At 43.1% G+C, this 24128-nt stretch overlaps 1 protein-coding gene across 2 annotated transcripts; it reads left to right on the top strand.

The window, feature by feature from the left end:
- Nucleotides 1-435: 435 nt before the first annotated feature.
- LOC139623630 (sarcoplasmic/endoplasmic reticulum calcium ATPase 2-like) lies at nt 436-24101 on the top strand. 2 transcript variants are annotated; one of them, XM_071481996.1, is made up of 21 exons: nt 436-1125; nt 1929-1946; nt 2038-2120; nt 5024-5128; nt 6258-6396; nt 13578-13658; nt 14544-14629; nt 14791-15255; nt 16448-16536; nt 16743-16845; nt 18305-18436; nt 18534-18653; nt 18746-18964; nt 19094-19429; nt 19613-19833; nt 19960-20162; nt 20267-20352; nt 20432-20565; nt 20674-20791; nt 21296-21416; nt 23375-24101. In XM_071481996.1, exons 1-21 carry the CDS (start codon nt 1008-1010, stop codon nt 23386-23388), a joined length of 2991 nt encoding a protein of 996 aa, XP_071338097.1. In that variant the 5' UTR covers nt 436-1007; the 3' UTR covers nt 23389-24101. The 2 variants fall into 2 exon arrangements, with proteins under 2 accessions (XP_071338097.1, XP_071338096.1); XM_071481995.1 differs by having other exon boundaries at nt 437-1125; nt 21296-24101.
- Nucleotides 24102-24128: the final 27 nt, after the last annotated feature.

The raw sequence follows: 24128 nt of genomic DNA, 5'->3' as shown, positions 1-24128 counted from the left end.
GTGAACTCATGCCTGCCAAAGACAAACGTAGGGCCCTAATCAAGTGTGAATGAGGCTGTAATACAGTAAGACATGGGGCCTCTCTAATGGGATGCCTGTAGCCTGAGGCTATTGCGTAAAGTAGTTGGTGGATCTATAGAAGCAACTCAACTGTGTGTGTGGCCATGTGTTTAACGTGGGAACAGTGTCCTTACAGTGGTTCACTTGTAACACGGACACCGGGACATCTTTGAGTCTAAGTCATAATAAAAAAGTAAGTCTTTTTTGTCAGCGTTCATACTACGTCATATGTTGCTTTTTAATAAAGCCTATCGCGGGCTGGGATCACATAACGGCAGCCACGGCGGGCAATAGGAAACACTACAATTAATATAGACTGACCCCAGTGCGTTAACTTACATACAGTCGACACGGAAACCACAAGATTTTGACGAGATATCCGAGTGTGTGTCCCCGCTTTTCATTTCCTGGTTACTTCCTGTGTTGTTTCGTCTCCCTGGTTTGAACGTAGCTGACACCGCTCGTCCAATGGCAGGAATCCACATGCAGCGCAGGGAAGAGGGGCAGCAGTGAGGCGCTTTGATAAAACCAGACCGTCAGCGCCGAGCGCAGCCACAGAGAGCTGCGCCACGGCGAGGCGGGGACCGGCACGGTAGCACACAGGAGGACGAGACCGGGTGAATGCAGTCCTCAACACAGGACACTGCTGCAGACACTTTCCCACCATTTCCGGAGATAGGAGGGCGCTCAGAGTAATCTTCCTCCAGAGAGGAAAAGGAATTTGACTCTCACCAACATTTTTTTCCCCGAAATTTGCGTGAAGAATCCAACGGTGGCCAGAAGGACCGAGATCGATAGCTGTCGATAGCTACCCGAGTGTGAACGCACAGCTCTCTGTTGATAAACTCCGTATTCCTCTAAAAGTATTGGCAGTTTTGAAGTGCCAGAAGGTACCGTACGGCAGTATTTCTGGGTGACGCTGTGCGGGAAGGAGCAGCCTGTCCGCCATGGAGAACGCTCACACGAAGAGTGTGGAAGAAGTTTACAGTTATTTCTGCGTCAATGAGAGCACAGGACTTTCCCTGGACGAGGTGAAGCGACAGAGGGAGAAATGGGGCCTAAACGGTACGACAGTTGAAACCATACACCACCACACACGCCGCTGCTGTGAATGAGACACGGTTCAAAAATGTCTTGTCATTGTAACATGGGCAGTGTGAGCTCAGTGTTCAGTATATGGGCTAAAAGTCACCAACATCACCGGCCGGCGTTACCCGGCTCCATGCAGGGATCCGGCTGACGTCATCACCGGTGGCCTCCAGGGTTTCCCACCTCTTGCATAGTAACACATTAATGATGACTTAGAGGACATTGTAGCATTGTTGGACATGGGGACGTTGTCAGGCACTGTAGCAGCTCTGGACATTGTCTCAGTGTGTTGCATTGTATCCTGGTAACACTGTGCACTGTGTCCCCTTATATCACTTTGACCTTTACGTTGATTGGAGTCCCTCTTTTGTGTAATGAGCCTCTGATTTTATACATCACAGTTGGAACTGAAAGCCAGATATCTGTACAGGATCATACAAAAATGTGTTATATTCCTGCAGAGTGACTGGTGATTTAATGGTCAAACATATCCACACGCACGTCCACATGGCTGAAAGTGCAGCACAAAACTGCCCCCATTATACAGTATGTTTTGACACCAACTTGTGTAAGTCTGAGATCTGGCTCTCAGTCATCTGTCTTACGGGACAGACTGAACTCTCGTTCTAGGATCCAGTTCCCCATCAAGAAACAGGAACTGAGAGTCATGTATCCATCTGGTTAGAAATGTATTTACACACCACTTACCTACCTCTTCTTTCCCTTTTCACCTGCTTCCTGTGCCACCCCTGGATTGACTTTGCCCTCTACACACACAGAGTTACCAGCTGAAGAAGGTAATCAGTACTGTCACTGGTATTGTTACTGTCATTTTACGATAACACGTTCCTGTGATGGATCATTTTTAACCAACTCATTCCTCTGCAGGGAAATCTTTATGGGAGCTTGTCGTTGAGCAGTTTGAAGATTTACTCGTTCGAATTCTTCTGCTGGCTGCGTGTATATCTTTTGTAAGTATACCTCTAGATTTTGTTTTTTTTGTGATGTTGGATAAAGCACAGTCCCTGTTGAGAATGCAGGATTTATCATACCATTTTACACCATGTAGATTTGTATTCTGTTATTTCATTCTGAATGGAACTGAATTAACAAGTGAGGGGCACCTGCTGTGCCTGCGACATTGTGAATTTATGTCAACTCTCGACCTGCTGATTTGTTTTATTCTCATTCTTACTCCCCTATCTTGTTATATCCTCCATGCTGTGTCAAGTAGATGAGAGAGATAATGTTCATATAATATAAAAACCTAAGGGAATCTCGGGACAAGTTACTGCAGCCTACAAATAGCTTTCCCTTCCCACCTCTGACAGAAAGAGTGTTTATGCAAAGTCAAAATTGCAGATAGGATTATTATTAAGCCCCATGTGATGAATGGCAGGGGACAGTTTATGTCCTGCATGGTGCTGAAGTGTGAACGTCTTCAGTTTGTGTAACCCGGCTGAGGTTACACTCGCATATTAGTGAGCTAAACAGCTGAGAAGGCTAGCGACCCATCTGAGGAATGGTGACAACAGCAGTAGCAGCATTGAGTTGCTATCACCATGTGCCAAGTAAGACATCTGAGTCGTCAAGCATGGCTGCTGTGTAATGACTTATCCTGAGCTCACTCGGGCTGCTGTCTTTTGGTGTCAAACGCACAAATGTTTGGTCATCGACAACCTTTATGTAGTAGCACCATCAGCGTGTGTCCGAGCTGTTTCAGAGGCTAAATTAAGTGAACATTTTCACACAATGTAAGTATTATTTATTGTCGTAATGTCACATGAGAAGCTGTGGCTTCGTGTATAGCACTTTCTTTTTTTTTGCAATTCTTCTCTCACCTAGGCAAAAAGCCCTAGTTAATATGGAAATTATGGACAAATAACCATGTGTTGTGTCTTTCTGTGATGGATAAAAACTGGACTTAATATTTGGCATGGTGCAATGTGTGATTCATTTTTGCAATTTTACTTCTTTCATGTTCTTTGAATCAGCTGCACACTATATTAACAGATGTCTGAGGAACATTTTGATAAGAGTGTGTGTGTGTGTGTGTGTGTGTGTGTGTGTGTGTGTGTGTGTGAGAGAGAGAGAGAGAGTTGGTATGTTGCGTGCAGTGCCCAGTCAGGTGATACAGAGGTGTCAGTGGCTGCTGTCTGACAGGGGAACAGAGCACCAATCAAGACCAAATTTGGGCCCTCACCCCTCAATGGGAGGGCTCTCGTCAGACAAACGTGCACACCCGCCTCAACATAAATTATTATATCCCGTACTCCCATACTTTGATATATACCCAAGGAATGTGGAAGCAAATCTAAATCAGAAAAACTAAACCACTGGCTGTTGAATTAGTTCCTCTCACCTGGATCAATAGACTCCAAGTTTTCTTCAGTTCTGTTTGAACGATGATGAGAAGAGTTATCAAAGCCTGCCCCTGTTTTAAAATGCATTATTAAATGAGGTTACATACTATACAAGTTTTTTTATCCTTTGTATGTTGGTCTCTATGTTACTATATAAAACAATTAGTTGATTAACTGATTATTTGATGGGCAGAAAAGCAATTGCCAGCTATCATCAAAATCATTCGTAAGGCAGAAGTGTCAGCATTATCTTCTTCAGTGTCAGAATTTACTGCTTTTGTCTGTTTTATATAATTGTAAACTGAATATCTTTTGGTTTTGGACTGTTGGTTTGACTAAACAAGACATTTAAAGGTGTCAGCTTGGGCTTTGGAAAACTATGGACATTTATTACTATTTTCTGACATTTTGTAGTTAGATGCCTGATTGATTTATCAGAAATATAATTCAACCATAATGAAAGAGGTTGTTAGTTGCAGCCCTAGTATAGATATGAGCAATATACATGTCTTTTTTTTATGACATACAGTACAGTAGGGCACTTTTGAGCCCTGTGCAACTATACTGACACCACTATTAAGAGTTATGCTTGCCATTTAAGTTATGTCATAAAAAGTATTTGGCATCCAACACAGCCAGACACTCCGGTCTTACTGAGGTTGATAACTGTATCACATTATGGGACATTAACTAATTGCTTGTGTCACACAGGGTAATTTTAGGATAATTTTCTCAGGAACAACAAGCCAAATGAGACTCCAGGTCAGAAAATTGTAATGTTTTTTTCTGCTGGCAGTGAGGCTTTCTAGTATAACATAAGCAACAGTGTGCAGACCAGTCCTTTAATAATCCATTAGGACACAGTTTATCACTGCCTGAAATGGAAATGTTTAAGTAGTTCCACTTAATATAGGTCCAACTGTTAACCTGAGTTCCTACAGTCCTCTTGATGGCCGACATGTTCGCATTAGGGAACCAAATGCTTATGTATCTTCCATCCCTACATTTTAAATGGGCTGTTCAGTGTCGGCAGTTGAGAATCAATAATTACAAATATCCACAGGAGAATAGCAACAGTTGCCCACAGTGAATGGAGTAAATATATTGCTTGTATTCACTTAGACAAGTGGTCAGTTGTAAACGACTAAAGAAAATTTAGGTTGAGGAAAGGAAAGTGTTGAGTTCAAGTATGATATTTAGTATTTAGGTATTTAGTTGTAGGACATGAAGTTTTATGTAAGAAATGTGTAGGTTGATCCTCAGCGTTTAACTGGCTTTGATGTCAGGTCTATTTAAGAGATAAAAACCTGTCCAGTTAACTTGAATGCATAATAAGTGACTGTGTTTGTCTTTCTTCTATCAAGGATGTGTTTTTTTCCATCAGTTTATCTGTTATGAACAACTTTATTTGTTCTCTTCTTATTTTTTATTCTCATCATAGTTAGCTGATGCCAACTTGCTCTGTGAAATGTCTGTAATAGTTAATGCTTTCTTTCCTGCACTGTTTTCAGGTCCTGGCCTGGTTTGAAGAAGGGGAGGAAACTATCACAGCCTTTGTGGAGCCTTTTGTAATCTTACTCATTCTTATAGCCAATGCCATTGTTGGTGTGTGGCAGGTGAGACACTCTGACATCCTGGGACATTACTGTATTTAAATCCAACTCCATCTCCTCTGCATCTGGGGAATAGGCCTGGAAATCACTGGGATTTTATTTCACCAAATTTAATGCATTTAATGCACCAAATTTAATGCAAATGTGAAATGTCAAAGCCTTTGAAATGTATTACCTAGGATTAGTATGGTATTGAAAGTTGTTGCTTGGCAGCATGAGTCTGTATCAACATGGAAGGAGAGATACTGATATTAGCTAGCTACACTTAGCTAAATCCAATGCAGTCCAGTACAACAGTCTTCTAATAATTATTCATCAATTTGATCAAGCAGTCTAAACCAGGGCAACATTATCATGAACTGCAGTGTCCAAAATGTTGAATCAGCCTCCCTCTGAGAGGAAGACTGTTGTATTTGGATTGAATAACAGGTGAGCCTAATACACTTGGCAGTGAAGTGTATGCATCAATCTGAAAGGCAGTCAGCAGTGAGAACAGACATAAGTGATCTGGAGATTGTGCCAAAGCTGTCAGTGTCCTAATGTTAAAGACACAGCTGGATATGGGAGTAAATCTATGACAAGACTTTTGAAAATACATAATGGTCCATTGGTGATGAATTAAATGTGTCTATCAGTGTGGCAGCCTGCTGCAGTTTGAAGGTTTTTAACATTTGTTAAGCTTGACAGGCACTGAAACACTGTCTGTACTGTGTACTGGAAGTTATTTCTGTCTCAAAGACGGCTTCCTATTGAAAAGAAACGGCCCATAAGTTGTCATCTTGTATCTCACGAACATATGAGGCTGATTTATTTACTTATTTCTGAAATGTGTGGGCAGTCCGCTCTGAGTGATGTGGTGTTCTTGCTGCTGAAGATGCAAGTGAAGGAAAAATTGGAAAACGTCAAGAGGCAGAAAACATTGTGATTTATATTCCCATTTTTCACATACTTAACACCTGAATGTCCCCAGGCCAAACCTGATTAAACTAACATCACTCTTAGAATAGCCAGCACCTATTCTGTGCAGTCTAGCAGAATCAAGAGCATGCATGTGTTAGTTTATGTGATATTATCAGTTAATCTCAGAGAAACTCAGGAATGATGGCACTGAATCTCGTTTTCACCGCACCAGGAACGCAATGCTGAGGATGCCATCGAGGCACTTAAGGAGTATGAGCCTGAGATGGGGAAAGTGTACCGGCAGGACAGGAAGACTGTGCAGAGGATCAAGGCCAGAGACATCGTGCCTGGTGACATCGTGGAGGTTGCTGGTAGGTTGGCTTGCTCCTGATGCTGTGCTTGTTTAAACGGACATGACTCTGTTGCATTTGTTCTTGATTGAACCTTATTCTTCTGTTGTTGTGTTGTATGTGTTGCCATCAGCTGAGATGTGAAAAGGTTTAGATGTTGGTTTCATATGTAGACTCGTCTCAGGCAAAGGAAACATCTGGATGTCACATGAACCAGACTGGAACAGACCTTGAAATTCAGAGATTTGGCAATTTACTGCCACTGCAGCTTCTATCAAGATTAGTTGTTTGCTGTGAAAGAGGGTATTTGTCCATATGACGTTTTTTTGGAGATCAAAGAGATCTGGTGTTCTTCATATGATAGTTCCTCGCCTGTGTTTGACTGAGCCTCAGATAAAGCCGACTGTTGACAGATCAAATGAGACCAGGTATGGTCACGGATCACATTTAGCACAAGCTCAAGTTGAGACCTCCCCAGTGTCGCTGCAGAGGTGACGCACCCTGCAAGAATAATGTATTTTGAGATGTTCCTATTAACCCGGGGTCTGTCTGTCTGTGTGTGTGTGTGTGTGTGTGTGTGTGTGTGTACGTTTAATACCACTGCATCGCCACAGTTGGTCCCATCTCAACAGATTTCCTCCTCATGCAGTATGTGAACTGAGCCCTGGAGTGATTCATGCTGCTGAGGTCCAGTCAGCGTATTTCAACAGCTGAAATCTTGAGGATGTATTGCTTTGATTTTTTTATTTATTTTTTTTAAACAGTGCTGTTTCCCCCATGGCACAGACACATACATAATTCTGCAGAGGGATGAACAGAGACGGATGTGTTGAGGAATGCTGGAGTCCTTAAAACACTAGCGTTATCTTGATACTCTGTTTAACCCTAAGCCACTGAAGTGATGCATAGTTTTTCGGTGCATAGTGGGAGGTTTTATTTTTAGCTGTCATAGGCCATTTAGATTATGGAATGCAGTATTTATAGAGGTAGTGACAGTCGTGAAGATGACAGGTGTCTGGTCCTACCCTGTGCATGCCCCTCCCATCCTGCTCTGGGAAACATTGATACAGTGGGTGACGTGGGACAGTGTTCAGCAGGACTCCTCAGTAACCTTGACAAGGGCAAATGGAGAATGTCTGCACAGCGATTTAAACTGCAGTTTATTTCTCTTTTAATATGTTTATATACTGAATATAATTGGTTTTTGGTTGACAGGGCTCATCATAACATTTTCATTATGAGTTGCAAAAGAAGTTAAGCATGGAGAGCTAAATTATTTGGCTCAAGTTTAAAGAGAAACTTGTGAGTCTGAGTCTGCACTCTCCTCTTGCATATTAGAGACCTAGTTATACAAAAACTGTTGATGAAGGGAGCTGGAGGCTTTGCTGTCAGTAGCTTGAGGCTCACTCAAAAATGCAGCCCAGCAAGCAACAAAACCGGATGCTTTATCCTGCAGTCAGGAGAAGCTCATCAGCTTCAGCTTACCTCCCAAATCCTCTAAATATCTTTTACAATGCTTTCTGTCAGGCTCCGTTTTTTTTTTTTGTTTTTTTTTTATGAATAATATTTCCCTGAAGCTCCAAAGTGACCCCTGCCATGCAGAGGAGGAGTGTGATGACGCAGATGCTGGCCGGCCGGCTGCTGAGCCGAGGTAGAGGACACAGAGACGAGTCCTCTGTGGCTACTTCAGCCGTGAGAAGAATAGCCTGCAGCCAATTTGTGCTGCTCGCTTTCAGGGTGCTGCTGTGGGTTTGAACGCTGCCTCCTACTCACACCCCCCCATCACTTTATCAGCCTCACAGTCGCATGCTCACTGAAATGTGTTCAATGTCATGGAAATAAGATTCTCCGTAATGCATTTCACAGACTTTTATCCAAACTAGATCATTTAATGCTTGGCTTATCTTTGCAGTTTAGTGCTTTCAAATCTGATCGTGAAGCAGCTGAAGAGCTGAAGGCTGATGTCGGCTGTCTGTGCTGGGCTCAGTCCAGTCTGCTCTCCTGTGGAGTCCTCTGACTGCTCTTGTCGGGTTGATAAAATACTTGTTCACAACAGTGTGGCTCAGCCAAATCATGCAGTGGTACATCACAACTAACCCATGGTTTGTTCCAGTAATTATCTCCTTGACATTCAGGTCAGTGAGTTTGCCTGAATAGTTTAGATTCTGAAATCATGATTTACCGGGTTTTTAGTGTAATCTGGATTTGTGTAAGTTTTACAAGAGGCAAGTGCCAAACAGCCAAACTCTGATAAAGAATTACCTTGCTCCATTTAACTAACCCCTAAAACTGATCACGTGTGGAGTTAACAGGCTCCTTCCAGAGGGTTTTAAGGTCTTGTCATGAGAAAGTGCTCACTGTATGCTGCCAGTTTGGAGTTTGGTGTTGAGAGCTTGCAGATTTGGATGTTGGCCTTCTCTCAGAGCAGCAGAGCTCAGTGGGTTTGTTCTCTGATGCCTGTGAAGTTGTGGAGTCTGGTAGTGACGGGGCCTCGTGTGGGGGGGCGGCATACGGGGGAGGATCTCTCATCTGCTCTCATTGTGTTGGAGAGAGATGACCTTATAGGGAAGCGCTTTGTGGATAACCGTCCCACCCCACCATGCTCAATGCATGGCCCTACCCACCCTCCACTAAGATTCCAGACCCCATGGATAGTATGTGGCATTTAATGTGGTCTGGCAACCGTCCGTTGTCACTGAGGGACTGTCTTTCGGCAAAGGTTCCTGACTTGTCAGCAAGACGGAGAAAAATGGTCTCATCTTGCCAACCAGGGACTCGAGCTTTAGCAATGCAAAAACCTCACATGCACTGAAGTCCTGCAGAAGGGCAGAGAGGTTTTCTTCCAGACCAGACTGTGCAGGTTGAAGGTGATGATCAGTGAAAGGGAGAGAAAGTTGAAGTATGCATGTGAGGATCTGTGTAAACAGCATCTGTAAACACATAGACTGACTGCGCCGATCTTGTTAACCAGTCATATAGTGCACTGACTGCTGGGAATCCATGCTATGCTGTGTGGTTATAGATGAGGGACCACTGCTGACAGTGTTTGGACATGAAAGGAATGTCCACCTCTCTCCTGTTGTTTGCAAGATATGAAATCTGCACTTAAACAGATCATCAGTGTTTTCACGTTAACATTTTAATTTAACATTTTAATGCTGCAAGAAGAAGTTGTCACACAGTGTCATGTTTTGTTTGATATTTACATTACATTCAGTGTGAGCCTCGCTGCTTTCACAATATGTTTTTCTCCGTAACCACAGCATCAGAAAATCAGAAGTCCAAAGTTCAGACTCTTAATTTGTTTGCACGTACATGTGTGGGCTGTGGTGAATGTTCTTTTCAAATGTCAGTGTAGTGGTTGGAGTCTTGATTTTTATTTCAACCCTGAATTGTTTGCATCTTGATCAGCATGCATGTAATTTTTGCCTCACTCCACTAAACTCCCAGTTAATTCTGACAGCAGTTTTAATGCTCCCAGTCCTGGGACAAGTTTTGTTACTATGGCAACAGAAACCGTTGCTTGCTATGTGACGGCCCAGCCTGCTGCTTCTTAAGATTCATAACAGACAAAGGCAAAGCAGAGATCTCAGATGGTGTGGAGATGGTGCTTGCATAACTGAGGTCGTAGGTGCAGATCAACTCCCAAAGTCAGCTGACACGTGTTCACTAGTCAAGAAGCTAGTCAGCTGTTGGTAAATATTATCTCCCATAAGCCGGCTGCTGACTAAACATTACTTACCCTGCTCTTGTTTGCTAATAAAACAGTGAAACTCACTCGTGACTTCAGCCATTTACTAACACAGTGGACAACAAAGTAAGAGTCCTGTGCCGAACAGTACACACAGTGTCAGCCTATACATGTACAACAAAAATAGACCTGTGATATAGATAAGAGAGTGGAAGGTAGCGGCCATAGAACAGCCTCATTTGCAGGAAGGAGATAATCAGTTTTATTCCCTTATTGATTGTGTTGAGTCATGGTAACATAGATTCTCTGTACCTGGCTGTCAAAGGTTAGAAGGGAAAAAAAACAAAAAACTACATTGAGTGAAAGGTTAGAAGTTTATCTGTTTGTTAATTACACATTAATCTGGACAAAGGTTTTGCATTGTTGTACAATTAATCGAAATATTATCCAGATCACAATATGGTTAAGTGCAACATCCGAAGTGTAAGAGCTGCGTTTTTTTTGGTATGAAGGTAAAATGTGTCACAACAGACCATAAATGAAGCGTTGTGGTGCTACAGAGAAGCCCCGGCCTCTGAATCATATTCTCCAGATGTTAAGGAACATGCTTGTTCGGTATAACACCCAAGGAAAATCACATCATCATTTTTATGTTTTTGTGAAAAAGAAATGCAATATTGATATTACTGTTATTTATTTTGATTATTGATAACACCATTGCCTGTTGGTATTATGATTATTTCAATTATAACAATTAACAGTACATATGATAACACCATTACCTATGGGTATAACTATTATTATTTTTATTGTTACAACTAACAATCAACAGTTTATACAGCTGTTTATACACCCCCCCAAATCCAACCGATGGAGGCAGACCCCCCCCCCCACCCGGAGCCCAGTTCTGTTGGATGTCTCTTCCTGTAAAAAGGAAGTTTTTCCTCCCTCCTGTCGCCAAGTGCTGCTCTGTGTGGGAACTGTTGGGTTTTTCTCTACAATAATTAAAGGTCTTGACTTTTTAATTTATATTATGATTATACAAATAAAATTGAAATGAATTGAAATTTAAAAAATGCCCATTCCAACTGAAATTGGGACTCATATCGCAATTGCAAGATCTGCCTAAATAATCGCGATATGATGTTTTGTTTGTTTGGTTGGTTTTTTTATTTGTTTATTGTTCAGCCCTAATGTAAATGCAGCTGGTGAGTTAATCAGTAGGGGCTGTGCTGGATGCTTCACCCGCTGACCGCTCTGAAATGGCCCTCTCAACATGAAGAAGGTCAGCCTTTTGTTCAGCTGCCATCAGCACATGTATCCTCCTGGCCGGCCCCGAGGAGACCTGGCCTGCCGAGCCAACACCGTCACCTAATACACGGCAGTGCCAGGTGCCAGTCTACGCTGACGGCTTGGGTTCAGTTGCTGCCTTGCCTGCTGTTGAAAGGTCTGTTTTATAAGGCACCTCTGGGAGTCGTACTGGGTGCAATGTATCACAAGGGCTGAGCTTTTGTCACTGTAAAATTTGTGGCCTGTGTGACCTGTTGGCAGGCGCAAAGGTTAAAAAGTGGTCATGCCTGAGGAGATGCTTGGACGGCTACCAAGTAGGATGTTGACACAAAGGGACAGATGATATACACACACTTCATCAGAGCAGGTCTGCAGTTTAACACAACCTTAGGACAATTCCAGTGTCTCTCAGAGTTTTAACACTGGCTTCTTTATATGAGAACATCAGCAAGCACCATTGTAAGAGGCCTGTCCCTCTAGCCTTGGCTCAGCACTCTCTCAGAGGTCGTTTTTCTTCATAAGTAATGACTTAGCACAGGAAGTGTTACACAACCATCTAGGATGTAATTGTAAAGCTTTTTGGCTCCTAAGGAAAACATTTCACTTTTCGTTCCTGTGGCGCAGCCAAGGTTAATCCTTTTAATCTCCTAAAGGGATGGGCTCGTTTCCCTTAAGGAAGGGTTGCTATAAGATGGGTTAGTTTTATTCAATGCGCAGCAAGATTATTGATCCATGCCATCAGGAAGTTAGCTGTAGTCTTATGTAAATGACCCTAGACCTTCATTGTTCCATCTGTGAGCCAGGCTGTGTGACCTTCCCAGAAGTGAATCTTCCACTGGACCCGTTGGTCCAGGTTCAAATGGTTTAAAGATGCGACTGAGCTGCAACATTAGTCCTTCTCAGAAAAGCTGTCACTGTGTGTCTTGATTGGCCAACGCCTGCTGACAGATCAGAGTTCCTGGCACCACTGCCAGGGCATCAAATGAGCTGACAGTTATCCAACTTCTCACAGGCTCGTGTGTCATAGTGAGAAGTCAAAGCAGAAGTCAGTGAAATGCACGTAACTGTAACAAGGCTATACATTAATTTGGACATGTGTGAAAATGCAGACATGGATTAGTGAGGTGAGACAGGATTATGATGACTCGTATTCCAAGTGTCTGGAGTTTGAGGTGATGCAGAGGAGCCGGGGCCCAGTCTTTGTCCCCTTCCTGCGCTGGGGCGATGAAACAGCTGCCATCATAGGGCCACATTTAAACCTGATCAACACATTGGGGAACATATTGAAATGCTTTTCCCATTTTTGGCTGCATGTATTGTTGGTCCCATTGCTATTTTCCCCTCCCTTCCCTCAAGGGCATGGGGAGTTTTGGATTACTGTTCGTGTTCCCTCAAATGGGAATCTTAACATTGGTATGTTTTATCAAATCTTTCTCTGCTTATTTGAGTTTGAGTTTTCACTCAAACGTTGTCTGGAGGTTTTGTGAGATTCTTAGATGTTTGGTAGACTTGTGTGTGGACTGGATTCTAACTACACCATGATCCTGGCGTTGGAGTCTTTTGTAATAATCTGACACAATTTTCATTTTTAACTAAGTAGGCCTATATGTAGACTACGCCCACAGAACTGTGCCATAGCCTGAGCCATTTCCCCAGTTTCCGTTGCCTTTATGTACCATTAGGAAGCTGAATTGGGTCACTGCAATTTCGATGTACCCAAATTGGCCTTTTCCTTTGAGACAGGCCTTTTATGGCTCACAAGTCCTTCATTTCCTCCTCTTTCTTCGGCTCTCCTTCTCTTTCCCTACAGCAATGGCAACACCGCTCTGCTGTTGTGTGGCACAGCAACCATCCCATAATGAGCCGTGCTTCATCAGTTTAGTTTATACTAATGCTGAGTTACTGCCTGCAGAAAATAGACAACATCTCATCTGTTAAATCTTCATCTAGCCTGAGCGCACACAAACAGCACCGTGCAGTTCACTATCCAGCTGCAGTCAGACCTCCAGTATTAATGGAGTGCTGTTCATGTGCCATTTGGTCATCATGTGATGTTGTCACACAACTCCTTGTTTATTCTCCTCGTTATACTCATTAACCTGAGATTTTAGTCACTCACTTAATTAAAAATCATTTGAATTGTTTTGTTTTATTTCCAATAGATTTTATGTAATGTTCTTAATGTTGTCATTTTTATTTGATGTGATCTGTTTGCTGATAGTTGGAGACAAGGTACCTGCTGACATCCGCATCTGTTCAATCAAATCAACAACCCTGAGGGTCGACCAGTCCATTCTGACCGGTAAGACATTTCCATCAAATTATTTCACTGTGCCATTTTTATCCATTCAACTCTTGTTTCTCCTGATAACATGAGTATGGAATTTGACCCTAAAATTGAATTGATGAGTTTGTTTTACAACTGTGACATACTGTATGTATACAATTCTTTTTTTCTAATTATTATTCTTAATGCACAGTAACTTTCTTCATTTAATTGCACCATCCTGCATCATCACTACACATAATTTAAATCTTTGACTCTTTGAGTGTGTGATTGTTATTCAGTAATAAATAGAAAGACCCCAGGTCTAACTATGTCTACTTAATGAGGCTGGTCAAGCCCTTATAGTGCTTTAGTGTAGTGAAGTTGTTTTCAACGTGCTCTCTCTAAATGTAACATCATGAGTTAAAGATGTGGCTGCCACACGCTGAGTTCAATCTGTTTTACCTGAGGCTTTATTTAAGATATGTCATTGATAAAATACATTACTGAGCTTTAAACTGCTCCTGCTCTGTTTCTTTCAAATTAATAGCACTCACTTATACAAGATAACCTCGTCCCAGATTAATGGATCAATCCAGAATGGCTAGATGATCATGAACAAGATCAGTTGAAGTGGCTGCAGAATGAGCCCAGAGGTGTATAATGACACTGTTTCTAATTAGCACGTATGCTCCTCAGTTGAGGCATGTTTGTGTGTGTGTGTGTGTGTGTGTGTGCGTGTGTGCGCGCACGTGTGCGCGCGTGCGTGTATGCGTACGTGCATGTGTGTGAGACAGATCAGTGCGGCAGCATGAATGATCAGCACGGTAGATCTCTCTGTAGAGATAATTGGCTGCGCTTTGTTCCCGAGATCATCTAATGTGAACTGATGTAACCTGATACCTTGTGTTGTCTTTGTAGGTGAATCCGTCTCTGTCATCAAACACACCGACCCTGTGCCCGACCCACGTGCTGTTAATCAGGACAAGAAAAACATGCTCTTCTCTGTAAGCTCAACTCTGGACAAGTTATCACACATCCTGTTGATGTCCTTCAACTTGTTTGTTTAGTTTCTGTAAACTTCCTGGGAAAACTTGCTCCCTGTTATTGAAGATTTGAGATGTTATCAAATGCACTTGAGCCAACATGTATATACTTGGTATTTCAGGGTACCAACATTGCGGCTGGAAAGGCCGTGGGAGTGGCCGTGGCCACCGGTGTTAACACAGAGATCGGTAAGATCCGTGACGAGATGGCGGCCACCGAGCAGGAGAAGACACCCCTGCAGCAGAAGCTGGACGAGTTTGGCGAGCAGCTGTCCAAGGTTATCTCCCTCATCTGCGTTGCCGTGTGGATCATCAATATCGGACACTTCAATGACCCCGTCCATGGAGGCTCCTGGATCCGAGGGGCAGTCTACTACTTCAAGATTGCTGTGGCGCTGGCCGTGGCCGCCATCCCTGAGGGTCTCCCTGCAGTTATCACCACCTGCCTGGCTCTGGGCACTCGCCGCATGGCCAAGAAAAACGCTATTGTCCGCAGTCTGCCATCTGTAGAGACCCTGGGCTGCACCTCTGTCATCTGCTCTGACAAGACAGGAACCCTAACCACCAACCAGATGTCTGTCTGCAGAGTGAGTCATACACACACACACACACACACACACACACACACACACACACAATCTTGGTGCACTGCTGAACAGTTTGGTAGTTGGTGCTTTGTCATCGTTGTTGTTGCTGCCTGTTGTTTGGATGAGGTGACAGCAGTTACAGAGGCTGTGGCTGTGGAAAGTCTCTTTCAGTACATTAGTCAGCTAAAATGCTAATACAGTTTGTGCAAACAGTGAGAGTGGAGTATTCCTTGTGATCAGGTATCCAGGTTATTAAAAAAGACGGCGGCATGCTGCAACTCCTCTAATCTACATTGAGCTGTTGGATGACTTGCAGAGCTGCTGTTGCATAACTGACCTTGCGTCACCGAGCTGCAGCCAGTAGTTCCTCTCTCTCTTCCTCTGTCTCTGTGAGTGGCACCCTGGTGCGACTTGGCTCCACATTAAGAAGACATTTCAGCATTTATTAAAGTTTAATCCTCTTTTGTTCCCTGTTCAGTGTCCTCTCAGAACTCTGACATAGCCTGAATTAGACTTGTGGCAGTTTTTTTTTTTTTTTTTTTTTTAAATCAAACAGTTGTTTGGGTCTCTGTTTTCTTTGCTTTGTCTGGGCTGCGTGTTGTAGAGGCCATGATTAAATACAATACTGCAATTACTGATTCACAGTGAGACATATCTTGAGAAAAAGAAAACATGAACTCCTCCATGTATTTCAAATATATTTGCAGCCAACATATTATGGTGAAAACTACTACAGCACAAGTCAATGTTTAAAAGAATAAAACCCTGCATATTATACAGTTTGACCACAACTACCTGTGTGTGTGTGTGTGAGTGTGTGAGTGTGTGAGAGTGTGAGGATGAAAGCTTCCTGTGGGAGCAGGCCTGGCACTGCAGCTTCTTCCTTTTGGGCATAGCTTCTCTCTTTACTCAGGCTCCCTGGCACTTTCTTCTGTTTACTTTTGGAGAGAAACTAAACACCCTTTTCTTCCATTAGGCAGACGGCCACCCAGCCGGGCCCTCACAGAGTCACCCTCTGAAAAACTGCAGGCTAATTATTCTTAGTCTATTCAGTTTCTGTGGTTTCTGCTGCCACCTGCTGTGGTAGTGAAGAAACTGGAAGCTGATACAAGCTTTGACGTGACATTAAATGATTCCTGCTTTGGAAAAAACTCATATTTGTTTTTGTCCTATCTTCTCCTTTGATCTCCAGATGTTCACTATCAGCAAAGCCGAAGGTGACAGCTGCTCTCTGTCAGAGTTCACCATCACAGGGTCTACCTATGCACCTGATGGAGAAGTGTGAGTACTTTGCAGCTGATCCAGGTGAAAGCTGAAATATCTCATCGAATGACTGCAACTGTAGGGGGATTGTAGGTGAAAAGAAAAGATATGGGGTTAAAGATGATTTTTAAACACTCGGATGGAAGGGAAGAACTGGAGGATGTTTCTGTTGTTCTGTTAAATGCACACACACTGGCAGGCTCATACTCTGTGCTTGCCCTCAGGTACCAGGATGGAAAACCAGTGAAGTGCTCCCAACATGATTCCCTGGTTGAGCTGGCCACCATCTGTGCTCTGTGTAACGACTCCTCCCTGGACTTCAATGAGGTCTGAACCCCACCTGCTTCCTACTTCACATGTCTGACAAGTTTAGATTTTTTAAATTCCATTTCTTAAGGACTTTACACAACAGCAATGCAGAGTTCCAGTGCTCCAGTGTGTGGTGTAAATGTCTTTAGATGGTTCAAAGGAAAACCAAATGTGATAAAATAAGTTCATTAAGATAACAATAAATAGAACAAAATAAAATCACGTATAACAAAAAATATTTAAATAATGAAAACTGCATTAGAATAATCACTCAGTAATTAATGGTGGAGGTAAATGAAATCAGTATTGCCAGCCAGCCAGATACATTATTACATATATGTTTATATACATACACACCCATGCAAATACACAGACATCCACCCAAACATTTACATTCAAATGTACCTAGACACACACATACTGTATATACCCATAAATACATTTTAAAAACACCTTTACACATGCAAATGCAGATACATCAAAGTGTCATAAATCTAAGGTGTAAACTGACAATAATGACTGAATTACAATCATGGAGCCAAATACCAAGTACAACACAGTGTTCAGTCGTTCTGTTCTCCAGCCTTTTCGGTATAAAACAGGCCAAATCAATCAAAACCCAAGTGACAGAAACCAGATGAACTGATAAACAATCTGCCACCATCATATTTTCATTTGAGAACATGATGTTAGTATCTCATTATTTTAATATCATGGTTATTGTCAATACTGGTATATCGAAATACCCCTAGCAGAAACATGGTAAAGATATGTGAGTATTTCACAATATAAATTTTGGCACTGTTGACGTTGGCTGTTGATTCTTTGATGCTGCTCATGGGAAACCAAAAAATAAGATATCTGCATGTTGGGAGACCTTTTTATTGTAGCTTTACCTTGTAAAGTATCAGTGACATAACCCAGAGGTCACTAACAGGTTGGTTTATTGGGACTTTGAGCTGTTTTTATTTTATGTTTTTGCGTTTTGTCTGTCTGTACGTCCCATTCTCGTGAACATGATATCTCAGTAACATCTTGAGGGAATTTCGTGGGGAAAATTCACTTGGGCTCAAGAACGAATTGATGAGATTTTGGTGGTCAGGGTCACTGTGACCTCACAAAACATAATTTTGGCCATAACTCAAGTATTTATACACTATTATGACAAAATTTCACAAAAGTGTCTCATAGGATAAAATGACAAAGTAACATTTTTATAACCCAAAGGTCACAACATAATTTTTTATATTACATTTTTATTAAATTTCTTCAAAGTCTCCATTACAGACATTATGAGTCTGGACAGACATGGATATAAACTGCAGCGCCAGCCAGTAATTCTAGGTTTTTTTTCATTCTGCAACTCTGTGTTGTAGTAAAATAATCCTCTGTACAAACTTGAAATGAAGCCTTTAGCATGTAAGGTTTGAAGAGGAAAAAACATGAATAATGAATAAGAACATTTTTGATGTCTCAGGTGAAGGGTGTGTACGAGAAGGTCGGTGAGGCCACAGAGACCGCACTGACCTGTCTGGTGGAGAAGATGAACGTCTTTGACACTGAAGTCCACAACCTGTCCAAGATTGACAGAGCTAACGCCTGCAACTCAGTGAGTGACACCAACTCCCCCAGCTGCCCACACTGCACATTTCCACTGCTCCCACTCAGCAGCTCCTCTCACTGCGTCTGTCCTCTCCTCTGATCAGGTGATCAAGCAGCTGATGAGGAAGGAGTTCACCCTAGAGTTCTCCAGAGACAGGAAGTCCATGTCTGTCTACTGCACCCCCAACAAGTCTCGTTCTTCCATTGGCAAGATGTTTGTCAAGGTACAGTGAAAGAAACACGTAGCAGGGACTTGTTGATAGCCGACAGTCTTCTACCCTCCTCTGATTATTTCATTCCTCTGTTCTCCCCGCAGGGGGCCCCAGAGGGAGTTATTGAGAGATGCACTCATGTCAGAGTTGGAAACAGCAAAGTACCCCTCAGCAAAATTATCAAAGAAAAGATCATGTCTGTGATCCGCGAGTACGGCACAGGTCGTGACACCCTAAGGTGTCTGGCACTGGCCACCCGTGACACCCCACCCAAAATGGAGGACATGTTACTGTCCGACACCGCCAAATTCTCGGAGTATGAGGTGAATTTTCACTTAAATCCTGGTGCAGTTGTTCTGATGTTGTAATAACTCTTGTTGTATGTTGGCGTGAACCTGTAGAGTCTGTTCAGTGCGAAACATTCAGTGGCGTCTTTGTCTCTCTGCATCCAGTCTGACCTGACCTTCGTCGGCTGTGTCGGCATGCTGGACCCTCCCAGACAGGAGGTGGCCGCCTCCATCATGCTGTGCCGGCAGGCCGGCATCCGTGTCATCATGATCACTGGGGACAACAAGGGCACAGCTGTGGCTATCTGCCGCCGCATCGGCATCCTGACCGAGGAGGATGACATTGAGCGCATGGCCTTCACCGGACGAGAGTTTGATGAACTCTCACCGTACACACAGCGGGAGGCTGTGACTCATGCTCGCTGCTTCGCCCGCGTTGAGCCTTCCCACAAGTCCAAGATCGTTGAGTTCCTGCAAGGCTTTGATGAGATCACTGCTATGGTATGAAGTCTGGAAGCTGATTGTTCTGGGTTCCTTACTGTGATCATTAGTGTTTGAAATATTTTGGGTTCCGAACATTTTGTTTTTTATTTTGGTTTGCTGGACTTGGAAGCATCGTGTTCATCATGTGAGGATATGCTGGTGTGCAAGTGGAGCCCTCTATAACTAAAGCTTTGTCTACAGACAGGTGATGGAGTGAACGATGCCCCCGCTTTGAAGAAGGCAGAGATTGGCATCGCCATGGGCTCTGGCACTGCCGTGGCCAAGTCAGCCTCTGAGATGGTCCTCGCCGATGACAACTTCTCTTCCATTGTGGCCGCCGTTGAGGAAGGCAGAGCTATTTACAATAACATGAAGCAGTTCATCAGATACCTCATCTCCTCCAATGTGGGAGAGGTCGTTTGGTGAGTCTCCTCAGGAGCTGATGACTGTAAAACTGTATTTGTTTTGGCGGTTACCATTTAGACAGATGATATAATAATGTGTGTCAGTGCATTTTCTAATTGGATCTTGGTCATTTCTTTTGAAAGCATCTTTCTTACTGCTGCGCTGGGTTTCCCTGAGGCTCTGATCCCAGTTCAGCTGCTCTGGGTCAACCTGGTGACAGATGGCCTCCCTGCCACTGCCCTCGGCTTCAACCCCCCAGATCTGGACATCATGGAGAAGCCTCCCCGCAACGCTAAGGAGCCCCTCATCTCTGGCTGGCTCTTCTTCAGATACTTAGCCATTGGAGGTTCGTTGTGATGTCAGAAGAGTCTTTAATCTGCCTTCGTGCAGTTTGATAAGTGAAGTTGTTGCTGTTTGATGACGGTGTTACTTTTGTCTCTGTGCTCCCAGGCTATGTGGGCGCAGCCACAGTGGGAGCTGCTGCCTGGTGGTTTACAGTCTCTGACGATGGACCTCAAATCACTCTGTACCAGCTGGTAAGTCTGCCTGTCAGAAAAACTGCCCCCCACCCAGCCTTCTGCCTCCCCCCTCACTCCCCTGCCTTCCTCCCCACAGAGCCACTTCCTCCAGTGCGGCCCAGACAACCCTGAGTTCGACGGCCTGGACTGCCACGTGTTCGAATCGCCCTACCCCATGACCATGGCCCTGTCTGTGCTCGTCACCATTGAGATGTGCAATGCTCTGAACAGGTAACTGCCTTTCAGAGTGGAAACACTCTCGCGAGAGAACTGTTTGCACTCAGATGGTGGAGGGTAAACTGTATAACTGAATCACCACCTGTGTTCTCTCCCGTCCAGCCTGTCAGAGAACCAGTCCCTGCTGCGGATGCCCCCCTGGGAGAACATTTGGCTGCTGGGGGCCATCTGCCTCTCCATGTCCCTGCACTTCCTCATCCTCTATGTGGAACCTCTGCCTGTGAGTTTATTGAATAATGATTGATTTTGATTTCAAGATAAATCTCAGACAGGAGCTGGCTGCTCAGTGGTCCAGCTGCAGACTCCTGAGTTTCAGGAGTTATGTGGTTCTTTCTGCCCCATTGTGGTCATAAAGCCTCACTACAGACGTGTAGTGGAAATGAGTGAAAATTACTTGAATTTAAAATGTACACACGAGGCTGCATCTCACAAGCTCTTTATTTTGTAGACTGAGTCGTCATCACTTCATCTCCTTTCTTTGTGTAGTAGCATTTACCTGCAGATATTTTAAGGCTTCACTGGATAAGTCACAGTAGAGAGAGAGAGAGAGAGGGACAGAGACACACAACAAATGTCCCTGGCTGGAGTCGATATTCTGGTCACAGTACATGTTGTGCATCTTAAAGGAATAGTTTGACACACTCCTCGTAGACAGAAGGTACACGTTTAATCCTGTGAAACACTTTGGTTAAAAAGTAGCTTTAATGTTCAATCTCTGTCACAGGTCATCTTCCAGATAACTCCTCTGGACACGACCCAGTGGATGATGGTGCTGAAGATCTCCCTGCCGGTCATCCTGCTGGATGAGCTGCTAAAGTTTTTGGCCAGGAACTACTTGGATTTTGGTAAACAGCTGGAGAAGCCAGCCACCAAAGGCTGCTCTCTGTCTGCATGTGCCGACGGCATCTCCTGGCCCTTCGTGGCCATCTCCCTGCCTCTGGTGCTGTGGATCTACAGCACTGACACTAATGTGTCCGCCATGTTGTGGCCCTGACTGACTCCAGTACACCTCCCCCCTGTGCACCAGTGTGAAGTGGACATTAACACACATTTAACACGGTTACAATAACTCAGAACAACTTCCAGTCAACACTTGCGCCTGCTCTGACAGCTCTGTCTGCTGGCAGATCTTTTTGTATTTAGGACATTTTCACTGTTACATATTTTTGAGTTGGGGGGGGCTGGGGGCTTAGTCATTGTTTAATGACTTTGACTGACATTATGTCCTTATGTTTTATTTTACCATCACGCTTTTTCTCTCTTTTGATCCCCTGTTTTGAACAGTTAGAGATGCCCACCGTGTTGGAGCTGTGTGTTGAGCTGTACAGAGAATTTACACTATTTTATAATAATTAATATTTTGTAATTTTTGGGAGGGGCTGTTGGGACAAGATTGCTGGGTGTGAAGAGGATGTAATGTGAGGACCGTAGACTACAATACTAATTCAGGGGCAAAGACGTATATTTGCCCCAGCACCAATCTCTCTAGTCATTTTTGAGCTCCATGCATCTTGTTCATTCATTATTTTCTGCATTAGGCAGAGCACAGCTACCTCAATGCTGTTAGTATACCCATTACTACCCATCAGTCTTAATAACCATTTTATAGACTATCATTTGAAGTGTTGAGGTAAGCACCAATTTGTTTTGCAGTATAGACAAAGCCCTCACACACATTTTAATGTTTAATATATTTTTCTTTTCTCTGTTATTGGAGGAAAGCGAAGGGGCAACAACTTGTCCCCAGTGTGGTTCAGAGCAGAGAGTTTTTTTTATACAGCCTGTTGTTAAATTTGTTTACTTGAAGAAAACACATTTGTCTCGATATTTTTTTTTAATTTAAGTTTCATTTTTGAGATTCAGTCTTAACCTTTAGTCTTAATTTTGCTTAATTTTAATCTTTATAATGTATGTAAAATGTGCACATACTGTAAAACGGCACCAAGAAGCTGTTAGTCTTATCAGCTGAGCACAACATGGACAGTTCAAATGGAACTGAGACCTCTGAAAGGCTGACATGACCCGTCATTGGAGGAGTCTGTATATCTGTACATAGCACACAAAGTAGAATCTCTGTATAGATTTTTTTTTTTTTTTGTCGTTGTTGTCAAAATGCTCCATAGCTTCACACTAGTTTACTTTAGCGTGGTTTTAGCCTTTCTGCATGCCAGCTCCAGTAATCCCAGGCCTGTCAGTGCTGAGGTTTTTTTTTTTTTTTTTTAGTTTTAAAGCTAACATTTGTTTCTTCCAATGCCTTCCACCTGTTAACCTGCAGAGTGAGTACACTTTGACCTGCATGCCAACTACTAGCATTCTCACCTGTACATGGTTGCAGACACAGCTCTGCAGTCTGTCTGCAGTCAGCAGTTTGTAAACATATAGATTCAATGGTACAAAAGAAGAGAGAATGTAGGTGTTTGAGTTTGTGTTGAAATGCCTTCGGTGTCACCAAGTGCCAGGTACATGCTGAGTAGAAATACAAGCTATGAAATATGAGAATATGTGTTCTTTAAACTGGCTCAGTCACTGCTGCTGGTTATTTTTGATTGTAGACTGGCAGCATGTTTGGATGACTGACATCGTGACATTTAAGTGCCCCCACAATATTACAGGACATGGTGTGATATTTTTATTTAATTGCATTTGTCCCTTTGTCCTAATCGTGTGCTTGCCCACAGCATGGCTTTTATTGAAAACAAGTATTGATATATCGAGATCATTTGCCGCTCAGATGCTTTTACTTTGGCCTGTAATTCTCGTGTCCATTGATTTGATTCTTCCTCTCTCTTCTTTTTCTTTGCAGCAAAGGGCAAGTAAGCCCCACCTCTACTCTAAATTACTTCCAGAAACTTTGGTTTTGTTTTGTGTTGTGCATGTGTGTTTTGGGCCGCACATCTTACAAGAGCTGCATGTCAGTTAAGTGATACGAAGACAGGGGCTCATACAGTTCATACATCCTTTTTACAGAATGGCCATAAATAAATGTCTGATGAAAACTAGCCAATCCCACCTCATCAGTCTTTCCATTCTCCTGCATGAAGAGCCTTAGATTATGACAATTCTCATGCCATCTTTTTAGACTAAGATCTTAGTACTGTGTACAGTAAATTGTACATTACTCCATGGTGCATGTCCGCTCAGTCAGCCATCTGTTCTACCAGACTTGTGTAATAGACAATGTATAGTACTGGTAAATAGAATAGACGTTCGTCAGATTAGTACAAATGTTAAATAAGCTCAAAAACACAGTTCATCTTTCCTAAGGAAATACTTTTATGGGATATTTAAAAAACCAAACAGACTTGTTTTTTTGCTTTGCACTGAGATGTGCAACATGTTTGGAGCAGATTTTGCCATATCTTGAAGGCAGACGTGCAGCGGTGCAGCCATGCACACGTTTTACTACGAGAACGGCAGACAGTCCCTCGATTGGCATTTTTTGCCGAACTGCTGTACTGTATTTTCAGAGATGATTGTACAATGTATCACATGAACTTTGGTTTCAGGTAAATAAAACTGTCATACATTGAGTTTACTGAATCTCTTTCCTGGAGTCA

This window comes from Trachinotus anak, unplaced genomic scaffold, assembly GCF_046630095.1.
Source record: "Trachinotus anak isolate AG129_WGS33_773 ecotype Australia unplaced genomic scaffold, CSIRO_AGI_Tana_v1 ptg000008l, whole genome shotgun sequence".
NCBI lineage: Eukaryota > Metazoa > Chordata > Actinopteri > Carangiformes > Carangidae > Trachinotus > Trachinotus anak.
Note: the sequence above shows the minus strand (reverse complement) of the source record. Positions and strands in the feature narration are given on the sequence as shown.